The sequence below is a fragment of the Sceloporus undulatus genome, chromosome 2 (assembly GCF_019175285.1).
Source record: "Sceloporus undulatus isolate JIND9_A2432 ecotype Alabama chromosome 2, SceUnd_v1.1, whole genome shotgun sequence".
Taxonomy (NCBI): domain Eukaryota; kingdom Metazoa; phylum Chordata; class Lepidosauria; order Squamata; family Phrynosomatidae; genus Sceloporus; species Sceloporus undulatus.
In genome coordinates this window covers 216,459,039-216,479,604 of record NC_056523.1, presented here as the reverse complement: position 1 = coordinate 216,479,604, position 20,566 = coordinate 216,459,039, and the positions used below count along the sequence as shown (strand labels likewise).

The 20,566-nt window shown below is 40.4% G+C and overlaps 1 protein-coding gene across 2 annotated transcripts in view; it reads right to left on the bottom strand.

Annotated features, from left to right (window-relative positions):
- Positions 1-730: 730 nt before the first annotated feature.
- Positions 731-20,566, bottom strand: part of LOC121922841 (cysteine-rich protein 1-like) — a 40,829-nt gene continuing 20,993 nt past the window's right edge. The window contains exons 2-5 of one of the 2 annotated variants that reach the window (XM_042452718.1): positions 18,737-18,831; positions 9,113-9,167; positions 3,612-3,746; positions 731-1,066 (exon numbers count right to left, since the gene is read on the bottom strand). In XM_042452718.1, the coding sequence (XP_042308652.1) occupies positions 3,658-3,746; positions 9,113-9,167; positions 18,737-18,831 (239 nt within the window). In that variant the 3' untranslated portion in view covers positions 731-1,066; positions 3,612-3,657. Of the gene's footprint in view, positions 1,067-2,891; positions 3,747-9,112; positions 9,168-18,736; positions 18,832-20,566 lie in introns of those variants that run through there. The other variant, XM_042452717.1, reaches the window with a different exon arrangement.

Genomic DNA, 20,566 nt, shown 5'->3' with positions numbered 1-20,566 from the left:
GTTATGTTCCCTCTGTCTCCTCATATGTTCACTATATGTATGACATTCATACAAAAATTGCAAAAATCATGCTAAAACATTGAAGGGCTGGGTTGCTGCTGTGACTATCCTTCTTGTGCGGAGCTGACTTTGTGGGCTTTCCCTCCATTAGATTTCTGGATCTGAAGTTAGCAGGAATCTGAAAGAAATGAGTTGGCAGCAATGCTGCAATGTCAATATACAGTATTCAATTATGCATTGGCCCTATTAGTGTGAGGCCCTGCAGAAATTGCATCCCTGGGCCACCACTGAAAATCCATGATACCTTCAATATACAGATTAGTGGGTACAGCATCAATGTTCAGATTCACAAGGCAGATTCAGGGACAGTAGTGATGTTTTAAAAATATGAATGAACAGAAAGAAATAGCAATATTGGGGGAGGGGTGCTAAGAGGCAAGAGGCAACTTCAGATGGAGTTAACTGAAATTGGGATTAGAGCTGTACATCCAAAACACACTGCAGAAATTATCCAATTTGATAATGCTTTTGTTGTGGCACAAGAGCTCTCTGACAAAGAAGGCTAAATGTCTCACAAAACTACAATTCCCCAAATTCCCTAGCATTGAGCCAGGTCAGTTAAAGCAGTCTCAAAATGGATTGTTTCTGCAGTGTGTTTTAGAACATGCAGAGCTTTCCAAGTTGATCTTTGGGACTCAGATGTCAGTGAAGCACCCAATAAGACTTGCTTCTATTTTAGAAACAAATAATAACATAGATGAAATAAGGGCAGGTCCACACTGGCCAGAGTACTTCAGTTTGCTCCCAGAATATTGTGGTCATGTAGATGTCCTGAATTCCCCTCATTACCTGGGCCCTTTGGAACAGGCAGTTGTCTATGCATGCATCCTGCTGTGCCTCTGGTGCGAATCACTCCCTCAGAGGCTGAGTTGACCAGTGTTGATCATATGGCTGTGCACCTTGTTGTGAACTAAGATGGAGTGACTCCTCCTGCCAGTGCTGGTAGTGCTCACAGGATGCTGTGTAAAGAATTGCCCAGCATTGCTCCAAAGTGTTCTGGATTTTCCTGGAAGGTCCAGAGCAAAAGATAAGTTTTAAAATTTTGCTTTAAGGCAGGAATGGCCTGGATTCATTACAGAACTAGTTGCCATAAGCTGAAAATGACTTGAAGGCACACAAAGACAACAACATAAGGAGGAGGAGGAGACTTTTTTTTAACTCAAGAGATAAGAGACCAACCCACCTCTCCCAGAGGTTTGGATGTCACTATTGAGAAAGGTCTTCCTGCTCTCATGTCTCTATCAAAAACATTCCAAAGGTGATGGAGCACAGAGCAGAATGTTAGATCTTGAATGTGCTTTTATTGTTGTTGCTCTGCTGCTCTCTTATTGCTCTTTTAGGAATGTATGTGTATCACACTGCAGCCAAAATCTGAGTGTAGATTTGCTTTCTCTACTTCCCACAAACAATGTTTGACTCAAAAGTGGTTTTCTCAAGTTAGAGAAATGAATTTTCTTTCCAAAGGCAAATACAGCTACCTCTGTATGCTTTCGGAAAGAATTAAACATTTTCACAGGAGCTGTGATGGCTGGTATAAGCTGTTTATAGAGCGTGTGTCTATACCATACAAGCAACACATGGCTCTGCAGATAACACTGTATATATTACCTGCTGCAATAAAAAGAAAGTCCTCTAGCCACACACACTGACACACCTCTACTACATTTGCCATATGACATCACTAGTCTGTACCTAGGGCATGTCAAGGGATGTAAATGTTCATAAATTTTGTTCTTGCAGCTAAGAACAATTTTTGTTTCACCTGAGTGTGAGAAAGTTGTTAAAAATGCGCAGTTTTTAAAGACTATGCATGCTTTCAAACTGTGCCAAATACACACACACACACACACACACACACACACACACACCACTTTTCTACAACAGCATTTTCTGCATAGAAAACAGGATTCCTGCATAACGAACAATTTTGCTGCACAGAAAACAGCATTTTGTAAGCAGAATAAGCAGATAGCAAATGCAGTATAGAGACATATTCTGCGTGTATTTTCTATGCAGAAGATGTCCCACATTGTGAAGATCCTCATCTGTCCAGAATTCTCTATTTCAGGGTTTCCAGATATACAATTAACCCATTTTAAAAAATATTTCTGGATATCCATCCCTAGGCACAGAAAGCTCCAAACTACAATTTCAGTTTGATCTCCTTACCCAGATGTGGTCATTCAAGTGACTTAAAGCCTCTAGTTTTCCCAAATGAAAAAGTTGAACAAATGTTTTTATGTGTGTTAGGTGTTGCATGCCTTCAAGTCATTTCAGACCCGAGGCAAACCTATCATTGGATTTTCTTGGCAAGATTTGTTCAGAGAAGGTTTGTCATTGCCTTCCCCTTAGGCTGACAGTAGGTGCCTATAAAAATATGTCATGTGGACAATTTGGATTGTTTTATCTGTCCTGCTAAATCTTTGGTTATGAATATGTAATGACACCCATTCAACATTTTGTTTGCCTGGATTAAGAGCATTAAAACCCAAGAAGAACCTTGCTAGATCAAACCAAACTCTTCTCTAGTCCTGCATTTTGTTGTCAGAGTGGCCAAAAAGATGTTTCTGGAAAGCTCATAATAGGGAATGAAGGCTCATGATTCTTTCCCACTTGTATTCTGCAGCCACAAGCATCCAAACTCATTTTGCCTCCAGTACTGGAGGCAATACCCAGCCCTCATGACTAGTTAGCGCTTGATAGCACTATCCTCTATGAACTGGTCTAATCCCCCTTTAAAGTCATTGAAGCTGGTTGGTATCACATCTTGTGCTACAGGATTACATGATGTGGTGATGGATAAAGCACAAGGGATAACAGAATGAAGGCATTCACCAAAGCTTTATTGTATATTGCCTGTATACACCACATGAGCAAACTCCCTCGTCTAATAAGGATATTCACAATTGTATAACAAGAGTGTAACATTAGCTTTAACAAGTGTACAACATTAACGATAATCTATCCAAATCAAAGCTGATGCTTTACTCAGTGGAAGGTGTGTTTCCATTTTTAGAAACTACCTCTGTTTGTATTGATTAATATTTATGTTACCTGAAATCCTATTTTTAAAATGCAATTTAAAATTAATCTTAACACTAGCAAAACGGCAAGCTAAAAATAATATTTCCAAAGAATTTATATTCTGTGCAAAACATGTGGATGGAATTTATTTTGAACCTCTTCATTTTAAACATACATAAATACTTTTCGGTAAAACAGTTGTTGCTATCTAACTTTTCAGATTCTAGTTAAATCTGTCAACTTTACCAGTTCTCATACATACCTCATGTATATATTTTGTCTTCGATGGAAAGAAAAACATTTTCCTGTTATTAGAAATATACATTCACATGCTAGTTAATAATTGTGCAATGGATTCTACACCTTCCGGTGCTGCTATTCCTTTTACATACCAAAATCATATTAAGAGTGGAAACTAGCAAAACATAGCCTGTGCAATTTTCATCTTCTTCTAACATAGTCAAATTTTTCCTATAAATAAGCATGACCCTAATATGTGATAATAGCTGTGTCTGAAGCTGCCTCACATTTCCAGGAAATTATCCATAATTTCAGGTTGATCTCATTCAGCCTTCATGGAGTCGGATGCCATTTTTTCCGGACTTCTGCTGGAATTTCAGAAGATGCTCCGATGGCTGAGCGGGATGTTGAAGGTCTTGTTCCTTTAAAATATTTTTTTATAAATGTTAGGATGTTTGTTAAAACGTTATATATAGGCAGAAGGAGTACCTCACATCCAGTATTCAAGAGGTGAGTAATTAAAACACAGATTCAAACTGTAAAACATGCTGCAGAAGCCTAATCTACAGTATTTCCTTTGAAATCCCTATCAAAGACCTCTTGCCAGGAAATTAAACCTGCTCAGAATTCTGCTGAAGCTCTGCCAAACTGCTCAATTAAAACCTGGACTCAGCTGAACTTCTTAGTCTCACGAGAAACCAGAATGAACATAAACTCTCATATTATTTATATTGTTTGACACACATGCTGAGGTTGGGCATCCTGATCCCCACTTAATATAGAGTTGGCCCTCAGCATCCATGGATTCTTTACCCATGGATTCAACCATCCATGGCTTGAAACTATATTTTTTTAAAATATAAATTCCAAAAACCAAATCTTGATTTTGCCATTTTATATAAGGGACACCATTTCACTATGCTATTGTATGTAATGGGACTTAAGCATCCATGGATTCTGGGATCTGCAAGGTGTCTCAGAACCAAACTGCAATAGATACCAAGGGTCTGTTGTACCTATAGCAGACAGCAGGAGATTGTGCTGATGCTGAGAAACATTATGCATTATACTGTAGTGATATTAATGGGTAGCCAGAAGACTGAAAGACAATATTTGCGGCAATCTGTGATGGTTGCCAAATGCAGGTATACTTCTGGTTATTCCCTGGGTAACTTTTAACTCATTTAAAATATATGATGCCATTTTGTTACAACTTCCCTCCGTTGCATTTGGCAACCAGCAAAATGAAAGAAGAGCAGTGAAAGGAGTGCTCACATTGCCATGACTTTGGAGATAATCACACCTGCAAATCCTGCCGGGATAGACGCAGGATCGAAAACTCAAAACCGATGTTATCACACACTGCTGAGGCCAGGAAAGTGCAACCCATCTGCAGCCTGGACCCAGCAGCACTTATTCAGCTGCTTTTCAAAAATGACAAGCTCCAGTTTTTGAAAAGCAGCTGGATAAGCATGGCTGGGGTCCGGGCTCCAGATAGGTTGCACTTGCCCAGCCTCGGCTGCATGCAGTAACATCTGGTTTTGACTTTTCAATCCCACGTCTATCCATGCAGGATTTGATATGGGGGGGGGGGAGCCTTGACTTTGTACACATGGTCACAATCAAGACCAGGAAGAATTAAGAATATACATGCTGATTCAGTCATTGGAAAAGATGCTTATGCTCAGTAAAATGGAAAGCAGATGGAAAAGAGTAAGACCACATCACCAATGGATTGATTCAGTCAAGGAGGCCAAAGCCGAGTCTTCAATACCTGAGCAGGGCTGTAGATGATAGGCTCATGGAGCTCTCTAATTCATAGAGTTGCTATAAGTCAATGCCAAATTGATGACATATAAGAACAACAGTACTTATTCAGGTATTTGACTGACTAATTTGGAAACCCAGAATGTAAGGTTATTCAAGTTAGTAACAACATAATCAATAACAGTATTTCTCAGCACAAATGAATCTTGTAGCACCTTAGAGATTACCCGAGAGAAAGAAATATGTAAAATAAGCTTTCATAGATTCTGTTTCACCAGATGCATCTGATGAAGTAGACTGAATCAACAAGAAGCATATGTTACAAACTTCCTTCACCCTGTTAGTCTCAAAGGAGCTACAAGACTCATTTGCATGCTAGTACAGACTATGTTTTTGACTACTTCTCAAGATAGTTTTAATTTAATGTGATAAAATAAAATTTATTCCAGACATTTCCATACTTATTTTCTCAGTTCCATTGTACTTTTCTCTCAATGACTGAATGCCAATCACAATGCTTTGTAAGAAGCAGGGAATATATTCCTATGCCGGGTTTTTAAGTGTATGTGATACATGTGAAGCAATTTACCCACTGGGCTATCAGAGGTTTCTCCAAATCCCATTCACGTACACAAGATGGACACTGAAAAGTGGAAGAAATCTTCCTAGATCCTCATCAGCACTACCACATTTCTCCTGAGAAAGCGCTGGGCTCATTCACTGTCATAACTGGAAAGCAACATATGATGTGACGCTCCACTTGGCCAGAGCTGGAAAAGGGCTTGCTGACTAAATGGCAGCAGAGTCCACCATGTATAAAGAAGGAATTAGCATCTCATTCATTTTCACCTTTCCTCATCCCTTTATGCCAGACGTCAAGCATAGAAGGATGGCTGGCCAAGCTGATGCAAGTAAAACCACAGCTTCTTTCCTTGCTCCTGTGAAATGAAAAGAGATTTCTATCCCTTTCCTTCTGTCTGCATGTTTCCAAATGCAGAACGTTTGCTGAAGCAAGAACCATGGCAGAATTACAATTATATATTGAACACAATGGATCTCTTTGAAGATCCCTGCCAAGTAAGGTAGCTAAAAGCTGATGACACAAGCACGCTTTCCATCTAAGATTGGCAAATAATTACATAGAGGCCTGAATCTGTCCACACCATTGCTAGCATGCCCTTGGACTTCTTATTTAAGGAAATCCAAGTAACTCACTACAGGAACATCACTGATTTAACTGTCCTCATTCTTGCCCTGTCTCTGATCTAGTTTGAAGATATTCCATGCATCATATTCAACAGATAGTTGCCCCATCTGGAATATTAGTGTGCAAACGTATCTTGTAGCACCTTTCAGACTAGGCCCCATTCCCATTAGCTCTTTTGCCCTGGGTAGATCCGGTCTAGATCCGCTAAGCCAGTACCGAATCTCCCCGGAAAGAAGTTCACACTACCTTTATCCCAATTGAAGCCCCTCGGTGTAATTTGCCCCACTGACGTTCACATTTCAAAAAGTAGCACTTTAAAATGGAGCCTCCTTGTTGTCAATCAAATGATTTCTAATTTGGCACATAAGAAAAGAGAGAGACACAAGGAGCCTTGGCCATTGGGGTACCTTTGCCTTTAGTGCCTTTCAAAAATAGTGCCATTAGTGTCTTTTTTCAAAAAATTTCAGTGGCAACGTTGGTTAATGGCATGAGTGGTTCCTTTCCCCCCCTTTTAAAAAATCTAGTGGCAGTGTTCACATATTCTGTCAAATTGTAAAATTAATAATAACAAAAACAAACAAACAAACAAACAAAAACCCTCCCAAACGTCCTCCCTAGCAATGCCCAGGGTTAACCCCCAAAAATCCCCCCTGGTGAAAGCAGAGCCAAAAGTGCTCTGCTTTTATTTTGGCTGCCGTGCCGGCAGCAAGCAAACAAAAGGGAAATGTAGACCAAGGATACACATTCTATCAATATGTATCAATCTGTAGCACAAGCATTCGCATAATACAGTACGTCGAAAATAAAAATTACCAAAAAGAGAGAGAAAATGCCATTTGCAAAGTGACCAGTGCAAGAGGAGAGGCATGTTCCACCCACCCCCCCACCCTCTGATCTAAATCCCTCCCCTGAACTTGATCCGATTATGACCAGGGCCAAGTTCACATTTGCCGGCAGCAGGAAAGAAACGGTTTTTCCAAAAAGAAACCGGAAATAATCCACTTTCGGAAAAAACACTCTAAGGGGAATTTGCCCTGGATCGGGTGTGCAAACCCCTGATATAGATGTATTAAAACTGGCACCAATGGGAACTTCCCACTTTTAATCTCGGTTACAGTTCGGTGCAAAAGGTAGTCTGAATGGACCCCTAAGTGGCACAAGCTTTGTAGATTTGAGTCTGCTTCCTTGAATGAAGTGTACTGTTTCACTTTCTGCATCACAAGATATATGGAACTGGTTCAAGTAGAGGCTGATGGCTTCTATGTCAATCAGGCTCTGGTTTGTGGTCGGAACATTAAATATCCTGAACCTACCTGAAATAGATTCAGCACCTTAAAAGGCTCCTTGATATTTCAAACTAAAAGTCAGAGCAGATTTAGCACCTCACTGACACAGGGGCCACCAGCCACCAACAATGAATTAAGTGCCACCTGGATGCATGCCAACTTGTTCACTGGGTGCATGGGCCATGAGAACATAATCACATATTCTCCACAAAACTGCACATTTGTTGTTAATAAGAATTTTTCTTCTTCTATTATTCACTTGCACTTATGCTTACCAAGATATATGGTGGACATTACAAATATTAAAATGAAGATAGTCTTTACACAAGCAAAGTTAAATGTTTTCCCACTAACAGTCCAGATATATATATATATATATATCAAAATCTACCTATTAAGAACAGAGTGTATGGATGTAATTCTGTCTTAATTGAGGATTTAATCCAGGTTTTGCTTGGATGTCCCATGTACAATGATCTTAGAAACACATATATTTTTCTTTTGTTAAAATCATTCATAGGTTTCTCATCTCATGCTTTCTAACTATCTGATGTTACAAAATGTGCATCTTTTAGAACATATACATTTTTAGCCAAGTATGCACTACAAATCCTTAAAAGGGTTTGGGAAATCACCCTACCCATGAGGTTCAATTACTTCTATGTTAAGCTGTTCTCTTGTTGCTTCTTCTTGTGTCAGTGTAAAACATCTGCTTGCTTCAAACAGAATAAACTGAATTGAACTGTTAATAAGAAAAGGACCTATACACACAAAGATGCACATTCCTATGCACATAATGCCTTTCCCTGCAATGAAAAACTGGTTAGAGGATAGTCTCTTGCACTCATCCTGAAGATAGAGGAGGAGGAGGAGATATATGCAGGGGTAGACACAGAATTGTGTTGGCAGAGCATTACACTATACTTGCTTGATATAATGCCCGATATCACACTATGCTGTTATAGTGCTGTTGTTCCACTTGAACTGCTATGTCTGCTTCCTGTGGAATTCTGGAATTTGTAGTTTGGTGAGGCCTAATTGCTGAGAATTTTAAATGCCCTTCCCTAAACTGCAAACCTCAAGTTTCCACAGGAGGCATCCATAGCAGTTTGAGTGGAAGAATAGCACTATAACAGTATAGTGTGGTAGTGTCCTGGATCTTAGGCATTGATGTATTCCAGGAATCAAAATAATCCCTGGGTGATTGTAGTTAGGGAAGTAGTTCTGGAGAACCCCAGGCAAGGGACCCAAACCAAGAGCAGTGGCCATTTATGTTATATGGCCATAAGCACTGTACAGCTGCAGTCTGCTTTTGTCTATTCAAGGTTGCTGGAACTACATTCCAAATTCACAGAAGCAAATATTGCATTGTTTACAAAATTTAGAAATTTGGGGGAAAATTAGGAATTTTGGGGAGGGGAATCCAGAAAATTTCAGAACTTCCATCCACTTAATCACCCAGTTTGGGTACATGTTCAAAACAGTTCTGTGCTATTAAGGAACAATGGTTTTCAAAACAGGAATTTACCTCTTGGTCCAAAGCGCTGAAGGTAACAGTGAGTACAGTAGGGTTTGTCATCATACTGTGAAAATGGAATAGTGAAAGAATTAATGATTGCCTTTCCACTCAGGCTAATCATTCATTTGTGTCTTGCAGGAGAGAAAAATAACATGAAAGTGGCTGCCACTACTAGTCAGTTGATGATAGACAACCAGGGTGATCGGATGGCCTCCTTTTCCAGGACATGTCCTCCATTTCATCTTTCTGTCCAGGAGGAATTTCAAAATGTCCTCCATTTTGAACATGATTAAGAAGCATGAATTTAACACAATTGTTTTTAGCTTTTGTATTGCAATGGCCTACATTTTTCTTGAATATCCTTGTGGTACTTTGTCCTCCTCTGCTGTGATGACATCTGGTCACCCTTTAGACAACACAACTTTGATCCATGGTCATTTACTGTTTTTTTTTCCTAGAGCACTGGAACTTTTATCATATGCCACCTGAGCTATAATAAGATTTTTTTTTATAATTTGAATACCAAAAGGAGAAGGTGAAACTTGTAGGGCAAACAGTAGTGTATATCAGACTTCCAGTTCCACGGATTCTGCATCCACAGATTCAATGATCCATGGCTTGAAAATGTGTTTATTTTTTTTAATCTCCAAAAGCAAATATTTTATATAAAGGACACCATTTTACTATGCCAGTGTATATAATGAGACTTGAGCATCCACAGATTTTGGTATCTAGGGGGGTCCGGGAACCAACCCCCAGTGGATATCAAGGGTCCATTGTAGCTTCCTTTGTATGCTGTTAATTCCCCTTTTCTTTGAACTCTAAAAGAAGAAATTAGAAGCATCTGGTTCTGCACTTCTTGAGTCCATCTATTGGGAGAAAGGTGGGGTATAAGTAGATGATTGATGATGATGATGATGATGATGATACCACCGTTTGCTGTGAGGACTAACACTGGAGAAACTATAGTTTGTGTAAACTGATATTTAAGAATAAACTAAAATCTGAAACCATGTTTTCAACTTGGCTTGGTCTTGCTAACAATAGCTTCCCTATCAAGAGCATTCAGGAATGCCAGAGCTTGGGGGAAAATACTTTTTGGAGCACAACTCCCAGATTCCAAGAGCTATAAGTCAGAAATGACTTGAAGGCACACAACAACAACAACAACAACATCCAAATATGTTACTTTTCCAAGCTCTGTGGAAGTCACTTTTACAGCCAGTCTGGTTTTTAGCAACCAGTTGTTCCAGTGAGCATGCAGAAAAGAAAAAAAAATCTCACTATTTTAAATGACATTTTATTAGACACTGCTAATGCAGATTTGTAATCATTATTTTTGCCTCTTTTAATTTAAATTTTAACCAATTTAATTAGATTAAACAGGTTGGATTTCACTGTTTCAAACTGCTGTCAAACTCTTTTTTTTTAAGCATTGGGCAGGACATGAAAGCAATTTAACTGAAAATAATATTTCATATTTTATGTACTGTGGTATAAATTTAATATAATGGGACAGAATAATAAATACATTTCACTTGTCTCCTTTCAATATACACCTGCTGGAAGATGCCTGAAAGATTGGATTGCCTTGTGCTCCTTTGGGACCTTTTAAATCCAGCCAGGTGATTTTCTCCGTGAAGCCTATTAAACTTAAATCATGTGCTAATACAAAATTATTTATAGCATATGCACCAGGTGTATACAGTAGGACCCTTCCAGCAAACACCGAGTGGGAGCGATTGCTCTCTACCTTTTCTTATTAATATTCCCCCACTCCCTCCTCCAATCTCTCAAAACACACCTTGAGTTTCAAGCCGTTTCAATGTAAGGATCGAGGAGGTATGTCATTATGCCTCCCTCAAATGTTCTTGTTAATAGGATTTAAATTCTGGCAAAGAGGTGGATATGATCATGCAGAGTAAATCACATGGCTGTTACACAGGAGAACAAGATGAGAGCTGTGAGAAACTACTAAGGAAAGGAGTGTGGGAAGCTCATACTGACTTTGTAGTTGTGCTTAGCATTGGTTTAGGCTTTATTCTCCTTTTATTAAAATAATGATTTGCTTTGAACAGAGCAGAACACTGCTTAAAGCTCAGAGGTTCTTGTATGCTGGCCCATTGTCAAAGCACTCCGATAGCCAGCGCGAGAACAGAGCTATTCTCTGAAGGAACAATGCAGAGAAGGCCTTCTTGGTGGCTGCTCCAAAGCTGCCAAACTCTCCTTTAAGGAAAGCCTCATCCTCATTTTTTTCCCCCACTGACATAGGAGCAACTTTTTGATTCAGGCATACTTATGGCAATTGACTGGCTGCTCAGGAAGTGGCTTTGAGTTGAGGGGGGTGGTTTTAAAATTGTTTTTAACTGGGTTGTTAGTTTAATATAATAATCTGGTTAATTGTGTTCTAATATCAATTTATTGTGCTTTTGGTTGTATGTGTTTTTAAATCATGAGATGTGAGATGCCTCAAGTCCCAATCTTGGGGGAAAGGTGGTGTATCTATTAACTAATTAACTAACTAGCTAATTAATCTTGGTGCTCTGCCAGGTTAAGTTCCATTCAGATTAATTATACTTGCATTAAGTCACTTTAGTGTAGTATTTAGATAATGAGTGACTCAGACTAAAGACTGCCTTTAAAAATATATTTGAGAAGTTTCAATGCACTGAAGTGGAGAAGGAAAAACTCTCTTCACATTCTCAGTGGCACTACAGCATTACATCTCATAGAATAAAGTTGCTTTGCTTACGTCTCCAGCTGAAATCCATGGGGCTCATCTGTTGTTGTTGTTGTTGTTGTTGTTGTTGTGTGCCTTCAAGTTATGTCTGACTTAACATGACTATAAAATGAATGTGTCATTGGGGTTTTCTTGGCAAGTTTCTTCAGAAGAGGTATGCCATTGTTCATCCTCTGAGGCTGAGAGTGTGTGACTTGCCCAGGGTCACTCAGTGGGTTTCATGGCTGAGCCAGAATTCGAATCCAGTCACAGTCTAACCTTAAACCATCACACTACAATTACAATAAGATCATGTGGTCCAAGAATTCTTGGACATACCATTATGAACTACAGGTAGATAATCTCATATTTGAATGATTTTTTCTATCTTCAAAATGTAGCAGACTTACACCTAAATCTGGTATCCAGGAAACACCCATGACAGGCAAAGCCTCCCTTTCTAAAAACTGGATATGAACATCTCTCAGAAGTAGGGGAAGCCATGGGCTTCTGAAAGATCTGCAAGTGCACCTGAGCATCCAAATGGCTACTTATTGTAATACAGTCATCCCTCCATATTTGCAGGTTTGATATTTGCGGATTTGATTATTCATGGATTTCATTAATATGTTCTCTCTAGGACTGTCTAGGTCCTCCAGTGCAACTCTGTGGTCAACTTTAACTAAAAGTTGCACTGAAAGACCATTTGTAGCTACTCCACTGCCATTCTATGGTCAGTGTATGTTGGACATTTACCACAGAGTTGCACTGGAGGACCTAGAGATTCCTAGATAGGTGTCCTCTCAGGTAAAAATAGTGTTTTGTTATTTGCGGTTTTCCCATATTCACGGGGGTCTTGCTCCCCTAACCCTAGCAAATATGGAGGGACAAGTGTACTTGATTAGCAAATTGGTTGACTGGATCCAGCCTAGAGATGGTCCAGGATGCACGCTGTTGTTGTTTTTTTATACCGCTATTCCAAAGATCATAGCGGTGAACAGCAAGTAAGCTAATTAACAAGTAAGCTAATTTGCCCCCAACAGTCTGGGTACTCATTTTAGTGACCTCGGAAGGATGCAAGCCTGAGTTGAGCTTGAGCCCTTTTGCTGGTCTTGAACTCACAACCTTGTGGTTTCGAGTGAATGGCTGCAGTACAGGCATTTACCCACTGTGCCAACAGTATATCTCCTGCTCTCATGTTGCTATGCTATCAGGCTCAGTTTCGCTACTCCTAATGGCCAGAGGCAGGCGATAAAAGGGCAAAGGACAAGGCATCACAGATCTTCTTTCACTAGACCAGTGGTTCTTAACCTTTTATTTACCAGGAACCCTCTTGAAATATTGTTTGTTGCTGCAGAACCCCCAAGCAGTGGTATCATGGGGAGAGTGGTTCACAGTGGGTGGCACCCCAGAAGAGGGATGAGTAGCATCCAGTCACAACCTCTCTTTGCTGTTGGATCTTTCTCCTCAAAAGGAGAATGACGTGGCAGCACTGAGGGAAGCCGAGCGCACCCCCAGTGCCATTGGCTCATTCTGCTCATGAGGAGAACAACATGGCAGCACTGAGGGAGGCCAAGCACGCCCCACCCACCATGGTGCCATTGGGTCATTCTTCTAAGGATGCTGCCTCAACCTTCACACAGGCGGGGATGCCACTGCCCCAAAACTTAACTTAAGATTTAAAAACCTAAAGTGCATAAAATAGTGTGCTTACTATACATATTGACTCAGTCTAGCCACGGTTGCTTTTTAGCAATAGCGACAGCAAGTACACCTTTATACCACTTACTGATGTACTAAGTGGTTTACAATGTGTAAGCTAATTGCCCCCAACAAGCTGGGTACTTTTTTTAGAGACATTGGCCTGTTCAGACTGCAAAATAAAGCTGCTTTAGGTCTCTTTGGAGGTATGCTTTTTAAATGATGCATGCATCCTAGGAATCTGGAAGCTGCACCAAAGCTGCACTCTGGTGTTAGGAATGGAGTGTGGCTTTGGTGCGACTCTGGACTCTTAGAACCCATGCATCATTTAATAGCATACTCCAAAAGAGACCTGAGCAGCTTTATTTTGGCAGTCTGTAACAGGCCATTGGAAGGATGCCAGGATGACTCAGCCCTGAGCCCCTGGCTGGGATTGAACTCACAACCTTGTGGTTTGTGAGTGAGTGGCTGCAGTACAGGCATTTAACTGCTACACCCCCAGGACTGCAATGAAGCCTTTTGCTTCATGTGCACTCCAGCTACAGAAAGAAGGGGCAGGAAGGAGAAGTGAGCCCTGCAGGGGGCACAGCAATGGTGGCACCACCCACCTGAAGAGGGGGGGGAAGGGCACTCCACTCCCCACCATGTGCCGGTATCAGCCTCCCAGGCTTCTTCCCTCCAATGCACCCAGCATCTCCACAGTCACCTCAGCCATAAGGAGGCAGGTCAGTTGGAAAAGAGCCAGGGAAGGTGAGTGAGGCACCCAGGGTGCCTCACTCACACTTCAGCTCCTTAGGGGTCTGCCAACCATATATTAAGAATGGCTGCACTAGACTTCACAGGGAAGTGATGAGAAGGAGATGGTGGTTGATGGTAGTCAAAGTCTTGTTAAGACTTTGAATATGAAACTACATTCATGGAGAAAACTGAAAACTATTACTATCCTGCATGGGTGCATGGTGTCCTTGCCTCGTCCTATCCTAGCCCATGACAGAACTTCGAAAAGGTACTCAGGCCATACTGGCTGTGGAATTCTGAGATTTATAGTCCAAAAATGTCACTTTTCCAGATTTTGCCAACAAACCTAAAGGATCTCAAGTGATTTTGGGAGATTATTTTCCCAGACCCAAACCTGACATTTTAGCATTTAACTTGCACTTTTGAGCAAAATGCAAATACTATCCATGAGAGCCAGCATGGTGTAGTGTTTGAGCATTTGGCGTATGACTCTGGACACCAGGATTCGAATCTCAGCTTAACTATGGAAACCCACTGGGTGATCTGGGCAAGTTGCACTCTCTCAATCTCAAAGGAAGGCAAACACTAAATCCCTCTGAACAAATCTTGCCAAGAAAACCTGTTTATAAGGTTAATTTAGGCCTGTTCCAGACTGCCAAAATAAAGCTGCTTCGGGTCTCTTTGGAGGTATGCTGTTTAAATGATGCATGCATCCAAAGAATCTGGAAGCTGCACCAAAGCTGCACTCCAGTGCTTAGGAATGGAGTGTGGCTTTGGCATGACCTCCGGACTCTTAAAACCCATGCATCATTTAAACAGCATACCTCCAAAGAGACCCGAAGCAGCTTTATTTTGGCAGTCTGGAACAGGCCTTAGATTGCCATAAATTGAAAACAACTCCATTGGAGTGGCAGTAAGAAAACTTGAAAACAACTCCATGGTGTGGCAGTAAGAAAGCTTGCTACAGGCAGTGTTTTAAATCTTTTACTTCCATGCTGAAGTTTGACAAAAAAAAAAACACCTCTTCTCTGATGGTGCTCTTTGCGTTGGGGGAAAATCCCTCCCATTGGGAGATTTCTTCCTAATGCAAACAGCATTTCTGAAGGAGAAATTCCTCCCCCAAAGGAACAAGAGAGGCATATTAGGTGAAGTAAAATGGATTAAAATCCTGTACCTGTGCGTTAGTTCACTTTAATTATGTGCTTTTAAAAATAGAATTATTTGTTGAGTTTGGTTTTTTTTAAAAAAACTTTTGCAATATATGATTTTAGCAAAACTTAGTTTTAAACTGTTGTAAGCTACTTTGAATTCTTTGCCAGGAGAAAGGTATGATAACAAATAAAAAAAAAGTACTTTTTGGGTGCAGGCATCAGTGTCCCAGTATTTTGGCCATTGCTTTCCAAATCCCATACTATCTATTTCAACATATTGAGTAGGCTAATGAAATAATGAAAGGCTTCCAGCAACAGAACCATTCAGCACATTTTGGGCATCTTTAGCCCTTCCTAATCAGAACCTGGAAAGGATATATATTTTTAAAATTCCACTTTCCATGATAGCTTTGGGTTTCTGGGATTTGTAATCTAAAAGGTAACTTCTCTAGGCTTTCTCTTAAAGAGACTGGTACCAGTTTGATCAGACATTCAGATCAAGCCCATATTCTTAAACATAGAGCTCTCAAGTATAGAAAAGACTGACAGGGAGAGGAACTCATAATAGGTAAATCTCAGGAAATAGCCTTGCAGTTGTACATTTTTATGCTCAGTCTGCATAGTTTGGTTCCCCCCAAGAATTTCAAATGCAGCTGAAATGATAGTATTTCCCCCCATGCTGTGCCACATGCTGTGCAGGTATTAGGGCTGTTCCATATACTATGAATTTTTCATACAGCCTATAAAGAAAACTTGATTTAATGCTGCAAACTGGATCAGACATTCTTAGGAAAAGCACTTTGCAATGTTGGTGAGCTTAATTCTCTTGCTTTGGGTTTGCCCTGAAAGAACCATATTGGAATTGATTCTCTTTTCCCGTTATCCAACATGAGAAGTCAACACTTCACAGCTCTCCTTCCTGAAATGGAATAATGAAGTTTTCTGGGCTCCCTTCTTTTTCCTGACTTCAAATAAGAGAGATAATCTTTTATTGCTGAACTAAAAATTTCTGCAACTGAGCGCACTACTGAAAGCTACATAATGTTATCACCCACATGTGTTGGCTGCAAGGGCTCTGCCTCCACCTCAACAGAATGATTTAAGGAAGATGTTATGGATTTTAGTGTGAAACCTTTCCTGGTGGGCATCTTGCAACAATGGGGCATCTGGATTTAATTAATGCATACTTTCTGTTCACTGCTGTTGCAGTCAATGTGATGGCTTTTAAGCTTTCCATAGCATATAGACATTCATGGTCTCTGATGTGAGGATTTCTGAAGTCAAGGTTCAGCTGGTGAGAACTGAATCTTCCTTTGCCTAACCTCTTCTCTACCTGACACAGCTTCTCCAAATCTGCAGAGGTGTTGGGCTATCATCTCCATTGTCCCCACCGAGACAGCATTCTGCATAACTGGATGTGGTGATGGCAACTGGAGTCATACAAATTTGGCACAAATCTAGTTGGGGGAGTCTCTTTTCAGCTAATCTCCGTATACGTGGAAAAAAAAAAACTTAGTACAGGTTGATTCTCCCTTATCCTAAATGCTTGGGACCAAAAGTGTTTGGGATTTCAGATTTTTTACTTATTGAGATATCTTGGCAATAGGACCCAAGTCTAAACATGAAATTCATTTATGGTTCATATACACCTTATAAATTTAGTCTGAAGGTGATTTTACATACATAATATTTTTAATAATTTTGTGCATGAAAAAAAAAGTTTGTGTACACTAAATGATAAGAAAGTAAAGGTATCATTATCTCAGGCACCCATGTGGACAATTTTGCATTTTGGAATATTTTGGTATTCTGGATTAGGGAGACTCAACCTGTAACATTCATCCACAGCCTGGCATTATAATGTAGCTGCATAGTGAAGAATCATGAAACTAGGGAGGAACTCTACAAATGAAATTAAAGCACTAGGTAGACCGGGACTACATCAGTTCTCACTGGTTCCTGCTAAGAGTTCAGAGGACAAGAAAACAGTTTGCAAACAAGGGATGGGATGCATTCAAGAAGAAATAACACAAGTAGGGCTTGAAGGGCAGACATAGCCTCCACCCCAATGATATCCTTGAGAAACCCCTTAGCTTTCTCATATAAAAGTGCAGATGAAGGTACAATCTACCTTCTTGCCTTGACTGTGTGTGCCCAGGCAAAAACCGATGGAGACTCTGGGGTGACATGCAACCTGGTTCTGTATACAGACAATGTTTACAGCACTATCCAGTATTCATAAGCATACAGTATGGCTGTGAAAGCTGGAGAAAAAGGAAGCTGACAGGAAAAGAATAAGTTCATTTGAAATGTGCTGGAGGAGAGTTCTATGGATACTACAGAGTGCCAAAAAGATGAATAAATGGATCTGAGAACAAATCAAGCCTCAAGCCTCACTAAAAGCCAAAACAACTAACCTGAGGTTGTCATAATATCGACATGAGACAACATGACTCACTCGAATTTGGAAAAAGCTGAAAGCAGGGGGGGGGGGGAAGGAAGATGGATTCATTTAGTCAAGGAGTTTGCAGGACCTAAGTAGATGAATGGGTCTCATGGAGGTTAACGTTTATAGGGTGGCTGTAAGTTGAAGTCAAACTGCTGGCATTAGTAACAACAACAATATTTGGTAATAAATTACACACATTTTCACATAAAAACTTGTAGTGTCCCTTGGGAGCTCCAATGTCAATCAGTGAGGAATTGAAGACAGCCCAGATATTAGTATGAAAAAAAAATGTGTTGTAATGGTTTGTATGTTGGACTATGACTCTGGAGACCAGGGTTGAATCCCCGCTGAAACCCACTGGGTGACCTTGGGCAAGTCACACTCTCTCAGCCACAAAGAATGGCAAACCCCCTCTGAAGAAATTTGCCAAGAAAATCCTATTATAGGGTCACCATAAGTTGGAAACGACTTGAAGACACACAGGAACAACAAAAGCTATCAAAGGGGCTGACCCCATAGATTTAGCATCTTGGATAGCTTCGTTTAGATGAAGCTAAATCACGGCTTCATTGATTGACACCAGGCCACCCAACCCCAGTGTAAACTGGCATCCTTGCAACATGCAGATCTCCCTTCCTGACATAATGACAGGCATGTTGCTAGTTTCAAGGGAAGTGGAATCCCCACTTTCTCACTTTTGCTCCTGCTCTTTTTTTCTCTATGCAAAAGTGGTTTCAGTAACTTTGGGTTGCAAACCCAATCTTGGGCAGCCCTTTGAAAATGCAGAACTCCATCAGTGGAGGCAATTTGTGTTGTCAGGGTGTAACTAATGAGTAACTGGAACAGACAGATGTGGCAATGTTTTTTTTCCCTACCTCGGCATGCTGGCCAGGGCTGAGTTGCCGCTTGCAGTGGTAGCACTTCAGACAAAGGGGATGGTAGTCTTTGCCTAGGGAACGCTTCCGCTCAGCTGTAAACAAAGGTGGGAGGAAGGTATAAGTAATTATACTCCAAGCACCTCATTAATAGAGAAACATATGTGGAATGCAGCTTTCATCCACAAAATTACTTGCCAAAGTAATTTCAGAATGAAAGGAGCTCTAGAATCTTTTAATGCAGGCACCATTTGGCAGTTTCCCCACCCTGTTTTAACACCTCCATTTTTGCAACATGAATCTTTTTGAAGTTTGCATATTGGATATTTCATACCTTCCTGGGACAATAAAGAAGCTTTCATCATCACTTCAATCAAGTCTTTTTTTACTTCTTTTATATTTTGCCATGTTTATAGAAGGAAAAAAATACACATATTTTACCCCAGGTCACATAATGCTTAGTATATATCATTTATGTTTTGCCATTAGGGGGAGCATTTATGCTCTGAGAATTATAAATTCCTTTGGGTGTTTAAAAAGAGGCCCTTATTTCAGGCTGAATTTTTTGTGCTTTTGATATAAAAAGTTAAAATTAAATGTGGATTGTCACATTTCTGATGTATTTATTTTTGTATTTTTATCTATTATATGTATATCTTGCCCCTTGTTCCAAAGTACTCAAGGCAGAAGGCATGGCTCTCCAGCCCCTTTTATCATCACAACAACTTTGTGAAGTAGTTCAGACTCAGAGAGAGCATCCAAGTTGAGATTATTTTACCTGTGCATGAAATACATTCCCTCTTCTTTTTGAGCTATTCCCACAATTAAACTGGAAAGTCTGTAATTACTAGCCATGGTCTCCTGTTTCATCTGACCTAGGAAACAGTGGTTGGAACAAACCAGAATCTTAAGCCAACTTGAAAGCATTAAGATCCTAGCTTTTTCTGGGGCTAGGAAACGACTTTAGAGGCTTCATCACAAAAAATGTTAATGCTCTGTATGTGTGGACAAAATATAATTGCATATCCTAGCTTTAACAAGCAAAAATATTATTGTTCCACCATGACCAGTGACAGGCCCACGGTCATCCACTAAAATTTATGGCTGAGTGGGGATCTGAACCACACTTTCCTACAAACTAGTCTTACGTTCTAATCACTGCATTTCACCAGCTCCAGTTACAGAAAGGCAAAAACTTCCAAGAAACCCATTAAATATTGTCATGCACCAACTCATTGCACTTTCCTGCTGTCAGAGTGGAACCCAATGACCGGAGAGGCTGCAACTCCGAGAGCCTACAAACGGATCTGAAACACATGAGATTGTAACAGAGAATCCCTGCAAATGTTGTTGAACTATGGTTCCCAGAATCTTTGACTGCTGGACTGTGGCTTCTGAGAACTGAGAACCCCAAAACATCTTTGGAGAGCACTACCTTAGAGCATTCCCAGCTGCCTGGCCTTTGCTAAACAGCAACTGGAAAGCTGACATATGGAGCCTGATATGTAGGAAGACAGTGGAGGGAGAGGGAGAAGAAGAAGCCAGGAAATGAGGAGAGACAAGTTGAAGTGTAGGAACAGCTTCCTATGACATGAAGGGACACAGGGAGCAAATTCCCCATCCAAATGGCTAAAGGGAAGCAACAGGTATGAAACTGAGCTGCTCTCCTTATTCCTCACCCCACTGTAGAGATTTTATTTCATTTCTGTTGGGGAAGCCCACAGAGTACACCTCCCTCACTACCCAGGATAGCTGTAGTACCAAGAATTTTGCAGAGTTAACAAAAGAGAAGCAAAGAAGGCAAAGATTGATGACTAGTCACCCAAGACT